At 37.0% G+C, this 20,224-nt stretch overlaps 2 protein-coding genes across 3 annotated transcripts; both read left to right on the top strand.

Moving 5' to 3' along the window:
- The first annotated feature begins 645 nt into the window (after positions 1-645).
- On the top strand, positions 646-1,302 carry LOC121255034 (secreted RxLR effector protein 161-like). The gene has a single exon (XM_041155330.1). The coding sequence runs from the start codon at positions 646-648 to the stop codon at positions 1,300-1,302; it is 657 nt and encodes a 218-aa protein (XP_041011264.1).
- Positions 1,303-3,995: 2,693 nt separating this feature from the next.
- On the top strand, positions 3,996-14,175 carry LOC121254701 (beta-1,3-galactosyltransferase GALT1-like). Of its 2 annotated transcripts, none has more exons than XR_005938695.1 (8): positions 3,996-4,281; positions 8,730-9,853; positions 10,311-10,546; positions 10,677-10,958; positions 11,373-11,501; positions 11,572-11,751; positions 11,842-13,128; positions 13,363-13,429. XR_005938695.1 is itself a non-coding variant. In XM_041154835.1 (8 exons), the coding sequence occupies exons 2-8, from the start codon at positions 9,046-9,048 to the stop codon at positions 13,817-13,819; spliced, it is 1,953 nt and encodes a 650-aa protein (XP_041010769.1). In that variant the 5' UTR covers positions 3,997-4,281; positions 8,730-9,045; the 3' UTR covers positions 13,820-14,175. The 2 variants fall into 2 exon arrangements, 1 of the variants encoding a protein (XP_041010769.1); XM_041154835.1 differs by lacking the exon at positions 11,842-13,128 and adding an exon at positions 13,610-14,175 and having other exon boundaries at positions 3,997-4,281; positions 13,363-13,470.
- Positions 14,176-20,224: the final 6,049 nt, after the last annotated feature.

The following is a 20,224-nucleotide window of genomic DNA, read 5'->3' as shown; positions in this document are numbered from 1 at the left end:
ATTACACAGAGACTTTCTCTCTTGTATCTAAGAAAGATTCATTATGTGTTATTTTGACCTTAGTAGCTCATTTTGACTTAGAGTTGCAACAAATGAATGTGAAAACAACATTTCTCAATGGAGATCTAGAGGAGGAAGTTTACATGAAACAACCTGAAGGATTTCCCTCTAGTAATGGTGAGCAATTGGTTTGCAAGCTCAAGAAATCCATATACGGTTTAAAACAAGCATCCCGCCAGTGGCATTTGAGATTTCATAATGTAATTTCTTCATTCGGTTTTGTAGAAAACATTATGGATCAATGTATATACCAGAAAGTCAGTAGGAGTAAAATCTATTTTCTTGTTTTATATGTGAATGACATTTTGCTAGCAACTAATGATAAGGGTTTGCTACATGAGGTAAAACAATTCCTCTCTAAAAATTTTGATATGAAGGATATGGGTGAGACATCTTATGTCATTGGCATTAAGATTTATAGAGACAGATTTCGAGGTATCTTGGGTCTGTCTCAGGAAACCTATATTAATAAAGTTTTAGAGAGATTCCGGATGAAGGATTGTTCACCAAGTGCAGCTCCCATTGTGAAGGGTGATAGATTCAATTTGAACCAATGCCAGAAAAAATGACCTTGAAAGAGAACAAATGAAGAACATTCCATATGCTTCTGCTGTCGGAAGCCTAATGTATGCTCAGGTCTGTACAAGACCTGACATTGCATTTGCTGTGGGAATGTTAGGAAGATATCAGAGTGATCCAGGTTTAGACCACTGGAGAGCTACAAAGAAAATAATGAGGTACTTTCAAGGAACCAAAGAATACATGCTTATGTATAGACGGACGGACAATCTGGAAGTAATTGGCTACTTAGATTCTGACTTTGCTGGCTGTATTGATTCACGCAAATCAACATTAGGATACATTTTTTTTATGGCCGCTGGAGTTGTATCATGGAGGAGTGCCAAGCAGACATTGACTACCACTTCCACTATGGAAGCCGAGTTTGTCTCTTATTTTGAGGTTACTTCACATGGTGTATGGCTTAAGAGTTTCATTTCTGGGTTTAGAATTATGGATTCTATCTCTAGTCTATTGAGAATATGTTGCGACAATTCATCTGTTGTTTTTATGGCTAAGAACAACAAAAGTGGGAGTCGAAGTAAACACATCGACATTAAATATTTAGTTATAAGGGAAAGTGTTAAAGAAAAGAAAATGGTCATTGAGCATGTCAGCACTGAGCTAATGATCGCTGATCCTTTGACTAAGGGCATGCCACTGTTGAAATTCAGAATCATGTAGTGAATATGAGACTTGGTTCCATTATGTAATTTTTCATTGTATGAACAATGTTATTTTAATGAAATTCTTAAATATTTTGATGTTTTTTCTTATATTGATGTGCACCTCAATTTAATTTTGAGAAAATTCATCTGTGTTGGACTAAGAATAAACATTGGGTTTATTCATTAAGAAATTGTTGCTACATAAATTATAATGTTTAAGAAATAAATACACGATAATATATGAAAGGTAATACTCGTCATTAGAGGACATATCACCATGATTCATGTATTTATTACTTAAATGCAGATTATTGATGGGTTTAAGATGAAATATTAGATTACAAGTGTGGACCAAGTGGAAGAATGTTGACCGTTTCTCACGGAGGCCGTTCGTGAGAACGAGTCTCTCGCTTCCTTGAGTTTAGGAGTCATTGAAGTGGTCCACTCTGACTTATTCATCACGTTCATAAAACGTAGAAACTGATCCCATGAAAAACTGAGCATGTGGGACACGTAACACCGAAGCTTGATGGAGGCTTCGGCTATAAATATTGTGTTTGGTCTCCAAACTCACTCACTCAATTCCCTCCAGTCTTACACCATCTAAATAGAGTGGAGTAGAGTTTGGAAGTGCTAAACACCAGTAAGAAACGCAGCAAATCAATGAAGAACATCAATGACTGGAGGTACTGTTCTTGGCATTAAAGTTTATCAATTCTTGATTCTAAAGTGTTATTCCGCATTATAGAATCGTTATGAAGTTTATAGACTAGCCATTAGTTATTTTTCGCATTTTTTTATAAGCATTTGAAGCCATCACTCGACAGTAATATATGATATATAAAAGATATTGTAATGGCGAAGTGCTGCCGACTTTTGAGCGTGTAGCTCAAGTTTTCGATCGTTTGGATAAAGTAATCATTTCGCCTCATTTTATCATTATAATTTTTTTAAATTTTTATATAAAATATAATAAATAATTTAATTTTTTCAAATCTTAAAATAATAATAATATTAAAAAATAATATTATAATAATATTTTATTAAACTTATTTAAAATCATCTCATCTCATCTAACTATCTAAACGAACCTTTAGAACAAAAAGAAAAAAAGCAAACATGAAGTCAATAAAGGTTAAACGTTAAACCGTTTAAAAGGCAATGATCAATCTCCGTCCCTCATATTATATATCATATCCATAGATAGGAGTTGTCCTTTTTAAGTTAAACAAGTTAAAAGCATCCTCGATCGCTTAATCCATAACCAAAACATCATCACTATAAAATTATGTTATGCATTGCTCGTGTGCTGCATCAGACAGCTTACACAAAAATCTAAGTCAATTTCAAAACTTGCCAACCAACTAAAAAGACAAAATAATAAATAATTAAATTTTAATTGGGTGGTAGTTTTAAAAGCAACAGTTACAACCAAAGGCCAAAGAAAATGGGTAATAAATAAATAAAAGAGTAATATTAAAGCATTAAAAAAAAAAAAGTTTGGTCGTTAGCGAAGGTTTGACATCAAAGGAGGTGGGCTGTCGGTGGCATTGGGTTTGCTTAACGTGGAACCCCTAATTACGTTAGCAATATGCCAATACCAAAAGGTCTTGTGTTGTTGTGAGCCTGAAGGTTCGACATCTAATGTTTGTACTTTTGCTATTTTCAAAATGGTATTTCGTGAGGTCCACTGTCATGTTGTCCCCCCCACCACCTCCCCTAATATTAACACCACCCCAATTGAGAGTTACATTTCACCGGAAAAAAAAAATTAAAACATAAAAAGATAAAAAAAAAAAAAAAAAAAAAAAAAAAAAAAAAAAAAAAAAAAGAGTATGATTGTAGATCCAGCTGTTAGCTTTTGGCCCTCTCTCTTCCGTATCTACCGGAAATTTAATGATTCGATCGCAGCTCCACGCGTTAAAGATTTAACAAGACTTTTTAATTTTAATTTTTATTCAAATTGAGATTAGGATTTTTTTTTAATTTTTTTATTAAAGAATAAGGTCTAGAATTTACATTATTTAGTTCTAATTTATGTTAATCTTTTGAATAGTAGTAGATATTCAATAAAATATTAAAATTTGACTACAAATTTTAGAGATCCAAAATTTGTCCAATTGCATGTAAGATAGGTTGCGGCTCTCGAACGATGGATCTTTTAGGTCTCGTTTGCTTTTGAAAAATATTTTATTTTATCTCATATAATCATTACAACTTTTTTAATTTCTAATATAAAATAAAATAAACAATTCAATTTTTTCAAATCTCAAAATAAAAATAATATATTCTAACAATATTTTATTCAACTTTTTAACTTTAATCTCAACTCATCTCATCTCATCTCGAAAAACAAACGAGCTCTTCCAATTCATTCGTGTCTTTTCCGGAAATATTGATAAGATCTAATAATCATAATCTCTTATTTTTTTAATAAATAAAATAAAATAATTATGAAGAAAAATCTTATTCTGTATAGAATATATTTAATAAAATTATTATGTGATATAATTTGATTCGAAAAATATTTTAAAATATAAATTTTATAAATAAAATCTTACTATTTAAATAATATTAATGTGCATCAACCTGAAAATACGATAAATTATTTAATTAAAAAGCTGCGCAAAATCATAATCCTTAAAAGATAATTTGATATTTTAATTGTGTATATAAAATTCAGAAAGAAATGAAATAGGGAAGGAGGGGATTCGGGAGGGGGAAAGACGGTCAAAGCGCAAGTTCCATTTATACTTTCTCCAGACGCTGTTTTGTTGTAAAATGAAGGACAGGGAAGACTAGAGTCCACAACCAGCAGTTTCCGTCTCTTTACCACCTTTCCCTTCCCCCTAGACGTTAAGTTTCAAATAACGACCCTGCATTAATAGGACTCTCTCTCTCTCTCTCGCTGTTCCCTCGGATAGTCGCCCCAAGTTCTTCTCGCCGATCTCCGCCTCTCGCTTTCCGGCATTGATTTTCCGACGATGTTTCTCCGGTAACTAACTTTACTCTCCAACTCCTCAGCTTTACTTTCAAGCATTTGTTTCTGCTCCTTTATCCTCTTCGGTTGCTTTTTCTGGTCTCTTCTTATTTTTCTTTCGTCTTTCTTCTTTTAAACTTTAATGCGTTCGGATCTGTCTTGTGCCTTAGTTTTCTTTACTTCTAGTTTACACCAGCTTTGTTTGGTTTCCGAGAAAATTGAAACAGAGTAGAGAAAATTAACACTTGAATTAGTTTTTCTGTTGCAAATTGCAATGAAGTCCTCTGTTAACTGCAGTGAAGAATAAAATAAATAAATAAATTCTAATTCAGTCCTTTCTTTTTCTTTTTTCTTTTTTTCCCTCAAATCCCCCATTTTCTCAGCAATCAATCAGTACAACATTTATAGTCGATCTTTTGAATTACTAAATTAAGTTTTTATATTATTACTTATTTTCGTTTAGCTGTGACTGCGTCAATGGTTTCCTTGTACTAGAATGGCAGTTCAGTCATTTTAAAAGAGAGTTGGTCTTGAATAAGAAAAAGAAGTGTAATATAATTAAAAATGACTATATTAAATAATATCTCTAATTTTGTTCCGAGTTTTTATAAATTATACTTTTAGAAAATGGTTGAAATAGTGTGGTCCGTGCTCCTCTGTTGAGTGATTTCACTACTACTAGAATAATAGGGCCTCTAGTTGATCACATCTTACCAATAAACTATTGCACTTGCTATCTGGTTTCGCCTGGTTATAGAAAGTTATACTCTTTATAATATAGGGGTTAGAAAAGAATGTAACCACTCCCTATGAAGGGCTCAGTAAGGTGCCGAAACAATATAGCACAATTAAAATAGGAAAATACTTTAGTCACAAAGGGATTACACAAAAGTAAATTCACAAACTGATGTGACTTGATGTGATACGTCAAATTGTAAAGTTATTTTTATTATAAAGTAGATCTAATAGATTCCATGAAACCACATCAATTTGTGGGTTTACTTTGTGTCTGTAGACTGTAACAGTTCTCAATAAAAGAAGTCTTTAATCCCTCCCACTGAGCATTCTCTATTGTCAAAACAACGGCCATTCCTCTCATTCCAAATACACCATATAAGACAAAGAGGTACCATCTTCCAAACAACCGCTATTTGACGATTGCCTTGAATCCTATTCCAACAGGCGAAGAGCTTCACCTCCCTCTTAGGTATCACCCAAGCAATGCCAAGATTAGCAAAAACCTCATCCCACAAAGCCTTCGACACATCACAATGTAGAAAAAGGTGATCCGTCGATTCACCACCCCTTTTGCACGTGAAACACCAGTCCATTACAACGATACCTCGCTTTCTCAATTTGTCGATGGTAAGAATTTTCCCATGAGAAGCCAACCAACCGAAGAAGGCCACCTTGAGAGGCACTTTGCATCTCCAACTATTTTTCCAAGGAAAAAAATCAATAGAAGAATGAGATGCCAAGACGATGTACGAAGATCTAACCGTGAATCTCTTATTACCAAGCTGGTTTCAAAGTAATCTATCATCCCCTCCAGATTTTATTTTGAAAGCATAAAGCAAGCTGTAACAATCAGTAATGTCCCACACCTCCCCATCCTGGACATCCCTAATAAAGCTAACTGACCATTGAATAAGACCAGCAGAATTGTCCATATAATCTGCCACGGAAGCATCTTTATTCGAGACAATTCTAAAAATAGAAGGGAAAGCAATCTTTAAAGCCTCGTCTCCATATCATAAGTCATGCCAAAATCTGATCCGATTACCCCTACCTGCCTCAAATCTGAAATTTATGGAGAACTCCCCCCATCCATTACGAATGAATTTCCACACTCCCACACCGTATGCCCCTCTTATTTCGTTTGAACACCACCCTCCCCATAGGCTCCCAAATTTGGCATCAATAACAAGTCTCCAAAGAGCATCCCCTTCTAAATGTGCCACCACAACCATTTCCCTAAGAGTGTCTTGTTGAAAGTTTTCAGCTTTCTAATCCTCAAACCTCCCAAAGATAAAGGAGTGCAAATCTTGTCCCACTTAATCAAGTGGAATTTCTTCTCATCCTCCAATCCACCCCACAAAAAATCACGAAAGATCCTTTCCATTCTATTTGCCACTCCTGCAGGCAAAGGAAATAAAGAAAGTAAGTATGTTGGGATATTAGATAGATTACTCTTGATTAAAGTGAATTTTCCCCCTTTAGACAAATAGATCATTTTCCAACCAACCAATTTACATTCAATTTTCTCTATAACCCCGTCCCAAATTGCTTTAGATTTAAAGGGTGCCCCCAAAGGAACCCAAGATACTTCATAGGCAAAGTGGAAACCTTACAACCCAAAATATTAGCCAAATCCCCTAAATTATTGACCAATCCTACGGGGACGATTTCAAACTTTGACAAGTTAACCTTTAAGCCGGAAATAGCTTCAAAGCATAACAAAAGAGCCTGTAAAGAACGGATCTGATCAGCATTTGGCTCACAAAGGATTAGAGTGTCATCTGCAAAGAGTAAGTGAGAAACATTAATGCAGCCATGTGAGGAACTGCCCACTGAGAAGCCCGAAATGAAACCCCTATCCACTGTCGCCTCCAACATTCTACTCAACACATCCACAATTAAAACAAAAAGGAAAGAGGACAGTGGATCCCCTTGTCTCAATCCCCGGGAGCTGTTAAAAAAGCCAGATGGAGTGCCATTAACCAATGCTGAAAATCTAACAACAGAAATGCACTGCCTAATCCACTTGCACCACCTATCTCCAAAACCATACCTACCAAGAATATATACCAAAAAGTCCCTATTTACGTGGTCGAAAGCCTTCTCCATATCCAGTTTACAAAGAATGCATAGAATGCCACTTCTTATTCTACTTTCCAAGCATTCATTAGCAATGAGAACGGAATCAAGTATTTGCCTTCCCTTACAAAGGCGTTTTGGGACTTCGTGTTGATCTTCCCCATGACCACACTCAACCGATTAGCAAGCACCTTCGAGATGATCTTTTACACACCATTGACAAGACTGATGGGACGAAAATCCTTCACCTCCACGGACCCAACTTGTTTAGGTATATTGCAATGAACGTAGCATTAAGACTTTTCTCAAATTTCATAAAGAGTGAAATTCAAGAAAACCCGTCATAACGTCCTCCCTAATGATGTCCCAACAAGCTTGAAAAAATGCCATGGAAAAGCAATCTGGTCCCCGTGCTTTATCTTTGTCCATTCCTCTTATCACGTTAAGCGCCTCCTCTTCTTCAAACATTCTCTCCAACCAAACTGCACTAGTCTGGTCAATCAAATCAAAATGCAGCCCATTAACCTTAGGTCACCAAGAATATTGCTTCGTAAGGAGCTTTTCATAAAAATGAACAATATGATCCTTGATATCCTGTCGATCCAAAAGGATTCTACCATCCGAGTGAAGCACCTCAATAGCATTATTCATTCGATGAGAGTTGGAAACTCCATGAAAGAATTTGGTGCACTTATCTCCTTCCTTCAACCAAAGAGCCCGAGCCTTTTGTTGCCGGGAAATCTCCTCCATAAGGGTAATTTTTTTCCAACTCAGCAGCAACACCAAATTTCCTTTCCTTCTTATCAACCGAAAGATCCCAAACAGCCTCCTTTTCATCAAAACAAAGAGGCTCCTCAAAAAGAGACTTTTTCTAATCAGCAATGTTCCCAAGAACTTCCTCATTCCATTTCTTCAGATCTTTCTTCAAAGCTTTAAATTCACCAGCAAATACAAAGCTGGGTGTATCCAACAATTGATAAGAGGACCACCACGCTCTCACCTTATCTACAAACCCATAAATTTTTAACCACATGTTCTCAAATTTAAAATATCTCCGCCCCTCATGGATACTTCCACAGTCCAACAAAATAGGGAAAGTGATCAGAACTTAATCTTGGAAGGTATTTTTGACGTAAGTCAGGGAAATGCTCCTCCCAAGAAGAAAAGACAAGGAATTTGTCCAACCTAGACCATGCCCTCCCATTCGACCAAGTGAAATCACCCCCTGCCAAAGGCAAATCAACCAAGCTCAGATCAAATATTAAATGAGAAAAATTAGTCATGGATGGACAAATACGAGAATTCCCCGACAGTTCACTCGGAAAACAAGTGATGTTAAAATCACCACCAATGCACCATGGGCCCTCCCACCAACTACACAAACCAGCGATCTCGTCCCATAGAAATCTTCAATCAGTATCAACATCGGGCCCATACACACCAGCAAAACCCCACCCAAAACCATCATCCACATTCTTGAAAGAACAAGCCACCAGAAATTCTCCAACATACTCTTCTACCAAACTTACTACTCTCTTATCTCCAACATACTCTTCACATGGTTTAAAGCACAGATGTATACCTACTTTGATTATTTAGTTGTGTTCATGAACTCATATTTTGCGGGCCGATTGTTTTCAATGTAGGTATGTGTGAGTGTCTCGTGTCAGATGCTTTATCAGTAACTTATGAAGTGGATTTGATAGACTCCAGAGAATTTGAGCAATCAATTGTCAGGCCCGAAGAATATGGTTGTACCTGGCAGTTGGTGTCAGATGACAACAGGCACAGAATGAAAAGATCTGAAGCATTTACTTCTAAGAAGTGAATATCCTTATGCTTATGCATTTTATGATGAGGTTTCTTTGTTGCCTATTTGTGTTCAGAGCACGGTTTATTTCTTGATGCACATTATTGTGATCATAAACTGGTGGCCCTTAGGTTTCTTTATGCTCCATTACCATGGAAATCAGGTTCAAAGCCGTTGATGCATTGGTGATCAGTAGAATGAAAAAATGGTTGGGTGGCGTTTTGGTTGCATCTTTGTTTATGTTGCTGATCATGAGATATGGAGTCATGAAAAATCCTATTGGGGACAGTTATTTTCCAAGTCCATTCTTCCCCAATGCCACTAATCCTCTTGAGTGGCTGAATGCTGGAGCTCCACCCACTTTTCAAAATCCAGAGAATGCTTCTACAGTTGTTTCTGCTGATACCATATTCTTAAGTCTCCTTGTTCAAAGGAACATCTCCAGTGAAGAGCAAAAAACTCTGCAGACATGGAACCATTTGAAGCACTTGATTAATCATGCTCAGGGTTTACCAAATGCACTAGATGCTATCAAGGAAGCTGGACGTGCATGGAACAGCCTTATAGATTCAGTTGAAGGGCAAAGACTCCAATATGCAAATGAAAGTTCACATGGGAGAGCAAAAGAGAAGCAGTGTCCTCATTTTCTTAATAAAATGAAGGCTGCAGAGCTTGATAATAGAAGTTATAAGTTGAGGGTTCCTTGTGGCCTGACTCAGGGTTCTGCCATTACAATCATAGGAATTCCAAATGGTCTTCTTGGTAATTTCCGTATTGACTTAACCGGGGAATCACTTCCAGGGGAGCCTGATCCACCCATCATCTTGCATTACAATGTAAGGCTTCATGGTGATAAGATAACTGAGGACCCTGTAATTGTCCAAAACACCTGGGCTGTAGCTCATGATTGGGGTGAAGAGGAGCGTTGTCCATCCCCTGCCCCTGAAAAAATAAAGAAAGGTACAGATACCTGTTGAATTGTTCCACTTATTGAATGCAACTTTGATTTAATATTTTTTTTTAGGTAACATTGATTTAACATTGGTTTTATTCATAAAAACCATTGATATAATAGCTATATCTTCAAAAATTAGATTTCTTGTTTAACTTGTTTGCAACAAATGGAAATTCAACCTGTTAATAACGACTTGATCTGTTTTTCTTTTACTCCAGTGCTTTTCTTTTCATCATAGTGCTGTATAAAATGATTGCAGCTCACTATGGCAATCTATACCTTTCATTCAGCTTCAGTTATAGCAATGCTTGTGTGTGTAGTTTTTCTTGGAATGTTATAGTCTGCAATCATATCTGAATGCTTTACTTTTTATTTCCATTTTACTTTCATGAGGAATATTTAACATTTTACATTATTAGTATTTTTCATTGTATGCTAAACTCTATTAGCTTGTTATGCCAGTGGATGATTTGGATCAGTGCAACAAGATGATAGGGAAAGATGATAACCATCTCCTCATGGCTAGCCGGCATTCTAATACTTCAAGACAGTCATCAACTGTGCAAGAAGGATCTAAGACCAAAAAATACTTCCCTTTCAAGCAAAATTATCCATTTGTTGCAACACTTAGAGTGGGATCAGAGGGGATCCAGATGACTGTTGATGGGAAACACATAACATCTTTTGCTGTCCGAGAAGTAATCTTCTTCTTCTTCTCCTCTCCTTTCCTATTTTCTTCATTACATACTTGCTCCAGTTGCATTTTGGATTTGGATAGATGCATGTTTCTTTTAATTTACTTGCTGTCTTGGCCGGTTATCTTTCCAGACATTGGAACCATGGCTTGTAAGTGAAATACGAATTTCTGGAGACCTGAAGTTAATTTCTGTCCTCGCCAGTGGTTTACCTACATCAGAGGATTCTGAGCATGTAGTTGATTTAGAAGCACTCAAATCAGCTCCCCTCTCTTCACAAAAACCATTGGATCTCTTGATTGGGGTTTTCTCTACTGCAAACAATTTTAAGCGTAGGATGGCTGTTCGAAGGACGTGGATGCAGTATCCTGCAGTGCGGTCAGGGGCAGCTGCTGTGCGATTTTTTGTTGGTTTGGTGAGCTTCACATCTGAACTTACTTTCATGATCAGTACAACATTTTCAGTGTGACAAGTCTTCTGCCTGAAAGAGCTTGGTGATTACTTGCTTCAAAAAATGATCTCTTATGTGAAGGATGGTTCTTCTATGAATAGATCTTGATATTTGGGTAAAACGCCATGCATTAACAGGTTGCTCATAATGCTTAGTCCTGAAACAAGTTAGGTGCCTCATAAAGGTCTACAAACTCGATTCCAATGTGTTGTTACTATCCTTGGGCACTGTTAAATTGCCATTGTTGCATGTTGCAATGAAAATTGTAGCTTCTCATTGCCTCTCTCTCTCCCTCCCTTCCTCCTGATCCTTTTACAGAAAAATAAGTTTTTAACCTTCCTATTGCTGAATTTTAATTAAGTTTGACTTGGGTTGCAGCATAAAAACCAAATAGTGAATGAGGAACTATGGGATGAGGCACGGACATATGGAGACATTCAGTTGATGCCTTTTGTTGACTACTACAGCCTCATCACATGGAAAACTTTAGGAATCTGCATCTTTGGGGTAAAGTCTGTCTTTTCTTAAGAAAGGATAATCTTATTTTTACCTCATTTTGATCTCATCTCTTCAACAGACTGAGGTTGTTTCAGCAAAGTTTGTCATGAAGACAGATGATGATGCGTTCATACGTGTAGATGAAGTGCTGGCTTCTCTAGATAGGATCAATGTGACTAAAGGGTTGCTTTATGGGCTCATAAACTCGGATTCCCGGCCACATCGCAATCCTGAAAGCAAGTGGTATATCAGTCCCGAGGTAAATCTTAAGTCTGAAAAGCTCATGTTTGCTTTAGTAATTTACTTCTGGTGGTTTCATCTTTGCTATTTGATCTTGCTGGGTGTGCAGAACTTCTTGGCATTCTAGAATTTTTCTTATTATAAGCACATAGGTAATAAAGAAAAAGTAAGAGCATTAGTATCATGTAAGCTCTTGCTCACTTGGTTAGGGGGGAAGGGAACAATTAGCATTATATATCTTTCAAAACTGCTACGTACAACCAGCTTGTGCAACCGCTGTGTAACCGGTTGACTACCACATCAGCATCTGTCAGAAAAACTTAAAAAAAAAAAACAGAGAGAAATTTGAGAAAAGTAGAGCCTCAGGAAGAAGATAATCCATTGGACTGTAAACATCTGAGAAGAAGTAGAACCTTGGGAAGAAGATTTGTGAAAAGTTTCATATTTGAGTGAAAGCATTTCGCACAGATCGCACAGAGAATTTACACTGTAAGCATTTCAATCATCTGGGAAGAAGAATGTTGTTCGAGTGAGGGCATTTCGATGGAAAGGTGGTGCTGAAGCCATGCCAAAACCCATTTCAAAGGAAAGGAAGAAGACCATGGAAAAGACAACAGAGTGGAAGCAACCCATCTTTTGTCACCTTCAATCTTTTCATCTTCTTCTAGTATAGACAACTAAGACAAGGAAGAGTCACCCATCTCCATCTCTCTCTCTCTGTCCAAAAATACGTTCTAAGTCTCCTCTTTTTATCTCCCATTCATTTCCTTTCTGTGACTTGCTCCACGATGAGGAGTATAGCATCTTGTTACAGCGAACATGCCGTTAAGGTGTCCGATTTGTATTGCTCGGGCCCTTCAAACCAGCTTAATCTCTCAACAAAGATGATTCCTTCGATTCCAAATGCAGTGAGATGTATATACAAAGCCAAACTCTCGACCCAAAAGCAGCTCTTGATCACGCTCAATTGGTGCAATGAATTTATGGGCCAAGGCTTCATCATTAACATCGATGACAACACATCGTCCCCTTCTAATTGTCAACGAATGCAAAAGAGCGAAGGCATGGGAAGGAAGACAAGAAGGGAGGGGAGAAAGGAGAATGCCTGCGGGAAGGAAGACCCACTTCAAAGGAGAAGGGTTGTTCGAGAAGGGAGGGGAGACCGGAGAATGCCTTGTTGCAATTCGCAGGAGGAATGAAACGGTGTGTTTTGACTTTAAATGAAACACACCGATTCATTAAACATGAAATCCTGCCCGTGTGTGAGTTAGATTTTCTTCTCCCTACCTACTGTAATGTAAAATGAAACACAGCGTTTCATTTAATGACGTGGAGACTCCCTGCCGGTTGCACAGGCCGGTTGCAAGAAGCATTATTCTATATCTTTTGTGTGCGAGTTAGTGTCATAACTCCTATTCCTTGATGTGAAGAATTTATCAATCATATTTTTCTGCAATTATTTACCAACTTTACTAAATAATCAGATTTCTCTTGGCTGGCCTTTATTTTAAAAGGCTTACAAATAGGGATTAAGTTTAATTTACTTGGGATTTTAGAAGTATATACATTGTTTGGATGTCAGCCTCTTGCTTCTCATTTCTGTCTATTTCCATTGTCTACACTTCTGAAGGAATGGCCTGGAGAGAGGTATCCTGCTTGGGCGCACGGTCCTGGTTATGTGGTGTCACATGACATTGCAAAAGAAATCTATTGGAGATACCAAAACGGAAATTTAAAGGTATGGTAAAGATAATCTACCATTTTGCAGCACCTTTTTCAAGCGGGGAGTTTGTTAAAACTGGACTCGCTAGTTGTTTACGTGACATGTAGTTTTAACATTTGTTCACAATCTGATCAAAACGAGTGTGACGTTGCAGATGTTTAAGCTAGAGGATGTGGCAATGGGCATCTGGATTGCAGAGATGAAGGACATTTTGAAAGTTCGGTATGAGAACGAAGAGAGGATCCATAACGAGGGGTGCAAAGATGGTTATGTTGTGGCGCATTACCAAGGTCCCAGGGAGATGCTCTGTTTGTGGCAAAAAATTCAGGAAGGAAATGGTGCTAGGTGCTGTGGTGATCCATGAGCATCATTAGTTGATGTCTCTAATGATGCCAGAGACAATAGCCGTAGAGAGATTTTATGGAGATTCAACATATCCACGGAGGGTAAGAAAGAAGAAAATTATTTATCCATTTTTTGATTTGGGGAGGAGGGTAGGAGAGGGGCGTTACCATGGCTGTAAACTAGAAATTCTTAGAAGTCTAGAGTTTGTAGAGATGTGCATTTCGCATGAACCAGAGGATCTTTATTATGTGGAGAGAGAGAGAGAGAGCGCCTTGTACAGAGTCCACTCGGTTTTAGGATCATATGTACTACTACTCTGTAATGTTGATCCCATTTTTGTACGAATCCACGCACAGTTCTCTCCTTCTATTTCAATCATTGTATCTTACTTCATATAGGGACATGCTTGTGCAATTAGTTTTGCCAGCCTGCCTGACAAATCCATGAGATGAGTAATAGAACTCGAATGATTTGAATCAACCAAAGAGCGTTAACTGGTTCATCAGCAAAGAGCCTGGAAACGGTTTTAGTAAATCTGCAACGTCGGAGCTAGGAAAAAGTTTTCAAGCCTAGAGTTTTCACTGGGCTTGAAAACTGTGTCAGCCTTAAAAGAAGTTTGTCTGTATTCTAGGGTGCCGATAGACACGTTTTATCCGAAATGATCTCTAAATTTCGGAAGGGGTTTACGGGGTCTCAAATCGCTAACTCGCCTAGTATAGACCGTCCATAACTGGACGAGTCCAGTTGAATTTGAATAAGGGGACTTGATCTTGATTAGCATGTTTACTCGTTGAATATCCTTGTTTGAATTCGGCTTGTTAATCATTAATATTGTTCGAATTTGATTCGATATTAATTTGATTCGAGTTTAATTAAAAATAAACAAACGACTCAAACTTGAACTTAATTTTTTTTTAAATTCTGAATCTTATCTTTTGATTAATAAAAAAAAAAAAAAATTTACCAAAAAAATTCACTAACCATTTAACTATTCAGACAAATAGTTTTGATTAAAAAATTCTTATGCTAACTTCTTATAAAAGTAAATTAACTTATGGTTATAATTAAAAATAATGATACATAAGATAAATGTAATAAACTTAACTATTTAATATATTTAGATAATATAATAAATCAAAAGTTCAAGTTTTTTTTTTTGATAAACAAACTTTCATTAGAAATACATTACAATGAAGTCTTATCAAACCATAAGACTTGATAAACAAAAGCAGGAACATGCTCCCACCACACATTAATATTAGATACATTCTAAGCATATCTTGCCAAAGCGTGGGCCACCCCATTTCCCCATCTAGAGACATGTACAACTTGAATTTGTTGAAACCGAGACAGCAATTGCCTAGCCTTTGCAATCAAGTTTCCATCTGGTGCATAGGAATCCTTTCCACCTGCAATAGCTTGGAGTTGCTGAACTAGAGGCAAACAATCGGACTCACCATGAGTGTCCCTCAGCACTACACCAACACCAGCCTTTCTCTTGTCTCTGAAAATTGCACCATCAATATTGACCTTAAAACACCCAGTAGGAGGAGGTTGCCATCTATAAGATTTCCTCACATCAGTAGAGGTAACCCTTCGAACCTCAGAATAGGCCGTATATAAAGATAAAGCCTGGCTTGCACTATCCATAGGATCTAACACTAGCTGTTCCATTTGCATTTTATTATGTCGAAACCAAATACCCCAACTTAATACAAACAACAAAGTGAAATCAGAGTTAGTACCAAATTGCATAACAGATCTGACTGTACCCAAAAATTCCATAGGCACTAAACAGTTCTACAGAAAGGGAAGGTACCTATTTCATTTTGCTTGGATAAAGGGGCAGTGCAATAATGCATGAGTAACATCTTCATCAGGTTCCTGACATAAACAACATCCATCTGCCACCACTACTTTTTTCTTTCTCAGGTTAGTAAGTGTTGGAAGTATATCTTTGCAAGCCTTCCAAGCAAATGTTTAATTTTTCTAGGTATTTGCATCTGCCACAGCCACTTCCATAACTTTTTATCTTGCATCATGGCTGAACTTTCACCACACATGTTAGCATTCTGCGACTGAATCAGCCTATACGCACTCCTAACAGAAAACCTTCCACTAGATTCCACACCCCATATCCACCTATCATTGGCTGGCAGCGCTGATAATCTGATCTTGAGGATATTATCAGCCACAATTGGATTGAAGAGAGCTCAGATAGATTGACTTTTCCAAGAATTAGTAGAGAAATCCACAATAGTATCAACTGTAACATCCTCATCAACATCCACCTGCCTATTCCCATGAATCTCAGATTGTAAAATATTGAAACCTGGAACCCAAGGATCTTTCCAAATCTGAATCTGCTAACCCGACCCTACTCTGAATCTGCATCCCTCTTTGAGCCATTTCTTACCTGCATAAATCCCCCTCCATACATATGAAGGGTTAACTCCCAATCTTGACTCCAAAAAAGACTCATTTGGATAGTATTTTGCCTTGAAAGTTTTCTGCAGTAAAGAATTTCCACCCTGTAACAGTCTACATCCTTGTTTAGCTAATAGTGACATATTAAAAGCATACAACTCCTTGAATCCCATCCCCCCTCTGAATTTAGACACATAGCTTTTGCCAACTCAACCAATTGACTTTTTTCTCATCATTTCGTTGACCCCACCAGAACCTAACCATCATCCCTTCAAGATCATGGCATAATCTCAACGGAAGCATGAATTAACTCATAGCATAAGTGGGAATAAAAAGGGCTACTGCCTTAATCAGAATTTCTCTCCCTCCTTGTGAGAGTAGTTTTTCTTTCCAACTCTGAAGCTTAGTCCAAACTCCTTTTTTAATACTTTCAAAAACTTTGGTTTTTGACCTCCCAACAAGATTAGACAAACCCAAATATGTATTATACTGCTGGTATCTTCGCACCCCCCATAAATCCAGCAGCACTCTTTGCTTAGTAGCGGCTACATTCTTTGAAAAAAACCATAACTATTTTGTCTCTATTAATTTTCTATCCAGAAGCTACCTCATATTTTTCCAAAACACGTTGCTAATGCCTTAGTAGTGCCACCATCAGCTTTGCAGAAAATGATACTATCATCTGTAAAAAGTAAGTGTGTAATCATGGGAGCTCCTCTACACACTCTAATCCCTCTTAACAACTGCTCACATTCAGTCTCCTTGAGAAGAGCAATTAATCCCTCAGTACATAGAAGAAATAGGTAAAGAGATAGTGGATCTCCTTGCCTTAGTCCCCTACTAGGAATTGTAGGACCATGAGTAGCACCATTGATCAAGACAGAAAATGAGACAGTTTTAACACAAGTCAGAACCAAGTCCACAAAAGTGTTAGCAAAGCCCATTTTCTTCATTATCTTCTCCAAGAAAATCCACTTCACTCTATCGTATGCCTTGCTCATATCTAACTTCAGAGACATATACCCCTTCTGACCATATCTTTTAGTCCTCAAATAATTAACCAATTCATAGGCTAACAATACATTATCAGTGATCAAACGACCCTTCACAAATGCACACTGAGATTCTGATATAACAGAAGGCAAGAAGACTTTCAATCTATTCACAATGACTTTAGAGACCAACTTATAAGTCAGAAACTTGCTTGCAAGCTTTTTTCTTAGGAATCAAACTAATTAAAGTATGATTAACATCTCGGGGTAGTGAATCCAAAACTGCCGCAGTAATAGAATCTCCCACAATATGCCAATAGGATTGGTAGAACAGGGCGGACATGCCATCAGAGCCTGGAGCCTTTGTTAGGTGCATTTGATCTAAAGCCAACTTGACCTCCTCTGCTACATAAGGTCTAGTAAGCTGTGCATTCATTTCAGCAGTGACTCTTTGATCAATACATCTTAAAACTTCATCTTGACCACCATGCAAAGAAGAAGTAAATAAGCCTTTGAAAAAATTAGTGACTAGAGAATCCCTTTCCTCCCCCTCAAGCCAAACTCCTCTCTCATCTTTTAACTCCGAATCAGGTTTCTCTTCCTCCTTTGACTTGCTTGTGCATGAAAAAATCGTGTGTTTTGGTCTCCATCTTTTAGCCATTGAACCCGAGACCTTTGCCTCCACATAACCTCCTCCCTTTCCAGCCATACATGAACTTCCTTTCTTGTTTCATTAACTCCAACTGAATCAGGACAGATAGCTTCTGAGTGTTGCAGGTCCTCCAATCTCCTTCTTGCTTCAGCCAATTTTTCATGCTAATATCCAAAAGAAGACCTATTTCACACTACTAGTTCCCTCCCACATCCTTTAATCAGCCTTGAGACATCCTCCATCTTGTTACTATTCCGAACACTGCCCCATTCCCTATTAATAATCTGTTTACATTTTTCCTCTCCAACCCACATTGCCTCAAATCTAAACTTTCTTAGGTGTTTTCCCCTAACTAAAGGTAACTCGGTCTCAAAGAAAATTGGCAGGTGATCTGAATGGGCAATAACACCATGCCTAACCCTTGCTTGAGGAAAGACTTCCCACAATTGTTGGTTACCCACAAACCTATATAGTCTTTCACTAACTCTCTGCAGGCCACTCCTTCCATTACACCATGTAAATCTTGGTCCCTGAAAGCCCAAATTCTGCAATGCACAATCTTCCATCACAGTTCTAAAGTTCTCAAGTTAAGCATAGGGTTATAACCTTCCCCCTCTTTTCTCATGCAAATATAAGACCTCATTGAAATCCCCCCCCCCAACTAGCCACGGACCACTAGCAGATGAACATAGTGTTCTCAAGAGATTCCAAGTAAGATATCTACTACTAGCATCAGGGTGCCCATAAACTCCCGTAAAATGCCAATCAGCCAAGTTAGATTCTTGAATACAAGCATCTATATGGTATAGGGAGAAAGAACTAATCGAAACAGAAATTTCCTTCTTCCACAACATAGATAACCCCCCCACTATGCCCCACACAGTCAACATAGAAACAATTAATAAAGCCGAATCAAAAGTTCAAGTTGGATGATATATTATTATACAAATTATCCTATACACATTTTGGGAACATACTAAATATATAAAATAACGTAAATTATAAATAAGTTAATAATATATAATTAAGTATATAAAATATAAATAACATCTAATAAGTATAACACATATTACGAGATTCAAAACGAGTTCAAATGAGTCATGTTAAGCTTATTTTTGTTCACAAGCTTAAACCGAGTCGAGCCGAGTTTATACAAGTTTTGCTCGTTTAATATTTGAACACATTAATGTTTACGAACATATCATTTATTAAATGAACTAAATTCGAATCGAGTATACACGAGTTGAGTTCAAACTGAATGTACACGAGCTAAGTTTGAACTGTTCATGAGCTACTCTGTTAATTTGCAACCCTATCCATAACCCAGCCTTTTAGAATGAGTTTCACATTTTTTTTGGGTTGAATTTTCTCTATCATAAAACTAAACCAAAATATAATTCAGAAAATAAAACAGACATAAAAAAAAAACTACAATATGCTAGTAAATGACACATCAACATTTAAAAACGGAAAATGGTATATCTATTTTATAATAATAAGTGTGGATAGTTTTGAACAGTTTTTTTGTCGTCCTGCGTGTGTAGTCCGTGTTTGGCGTGTTGTGTCTTTTCTATCCTTTTGTTTTCTTCTTTTGTGTCCATTTAAGTGATGGTGTTTTGGTCTTTTGGTACAAGAGCGCCAGAGGGTCAGCTGATGGTCAGCTTTATCTTTTCTTTTTCTTTTTTTCTCTTTCAGTCTCTTCTCTTTAGTCTGCATATTCTCTTTCCTCGTCATTTTCTTTCTCCAAAACCAAACTATTTTCTATCGTCTTCTCTCTTTAGGTTTATTTTGTGCAATGTTGGGTTTTTTTTCATGTCGTTGAACCTGGTTTGAGGATTCTAAATTGGTTTTTGGTCTCTAGATTTCTGAACAAAATAGATGAGTTTTTTTTTTCTTTGCATGTAATGGTTTTTCTTTGTTTGCATGTTGTGGATTTTTTATTTTTTGTTTTCATTTGTTGGCTTTCTCTATTCCGATTTGCAGATGTGTAAACATAGATTTTTTTTTCTTTGTTTGCATGTTCTGGGTTTTCATATTGTGGCTTTTTTCTTTTTCGTTTTCATGTTGTGGTAAATCCAAGCTCGATTTTTTTCCTTCTTTGATAACGATGTTCTAATTTTCAGATTTGTCGTCTTCAACTTTTGTTGATCGACTGGGATAAAGCTTTTTTTTGTTGTTGTGGTTTGTAGATCTGTGAAAAAATAGAATTTTTTCTTTTGTATGTTGTTTGTTTGTATGTTGTGGGTTTGCATGTTGTGAATTTTCTATTTTTATTTTCGTTATTTGTAGATTTGTGAAAAAATAGATTTTTTTTTCGTTGTTTGATGTGTGTTTCTTTTTTTCTTTTCATTTC

Source organism: Juglans microcarpa x Juglans regia, chromosome 3D, assembly GCF_004785595.1.
Source record: "Juglans microcarpa x Juglans regia isolate MS1-56 chromosome 3D, Jm3101_v1.0, whole genome shotgun sequence".
Taxonomy (NCBI): Eukaryota; Viridiplantae; Streptophyta; class Magnoliopsida; order Fagales; family Juglandaceae; genus Juglans; species Juglans microcarpa x Juglans regia.
Note: the sequence above shows the minus strand (reverse complement) of the source record. Positions and strands in the feature narration are given on the sequence as shown.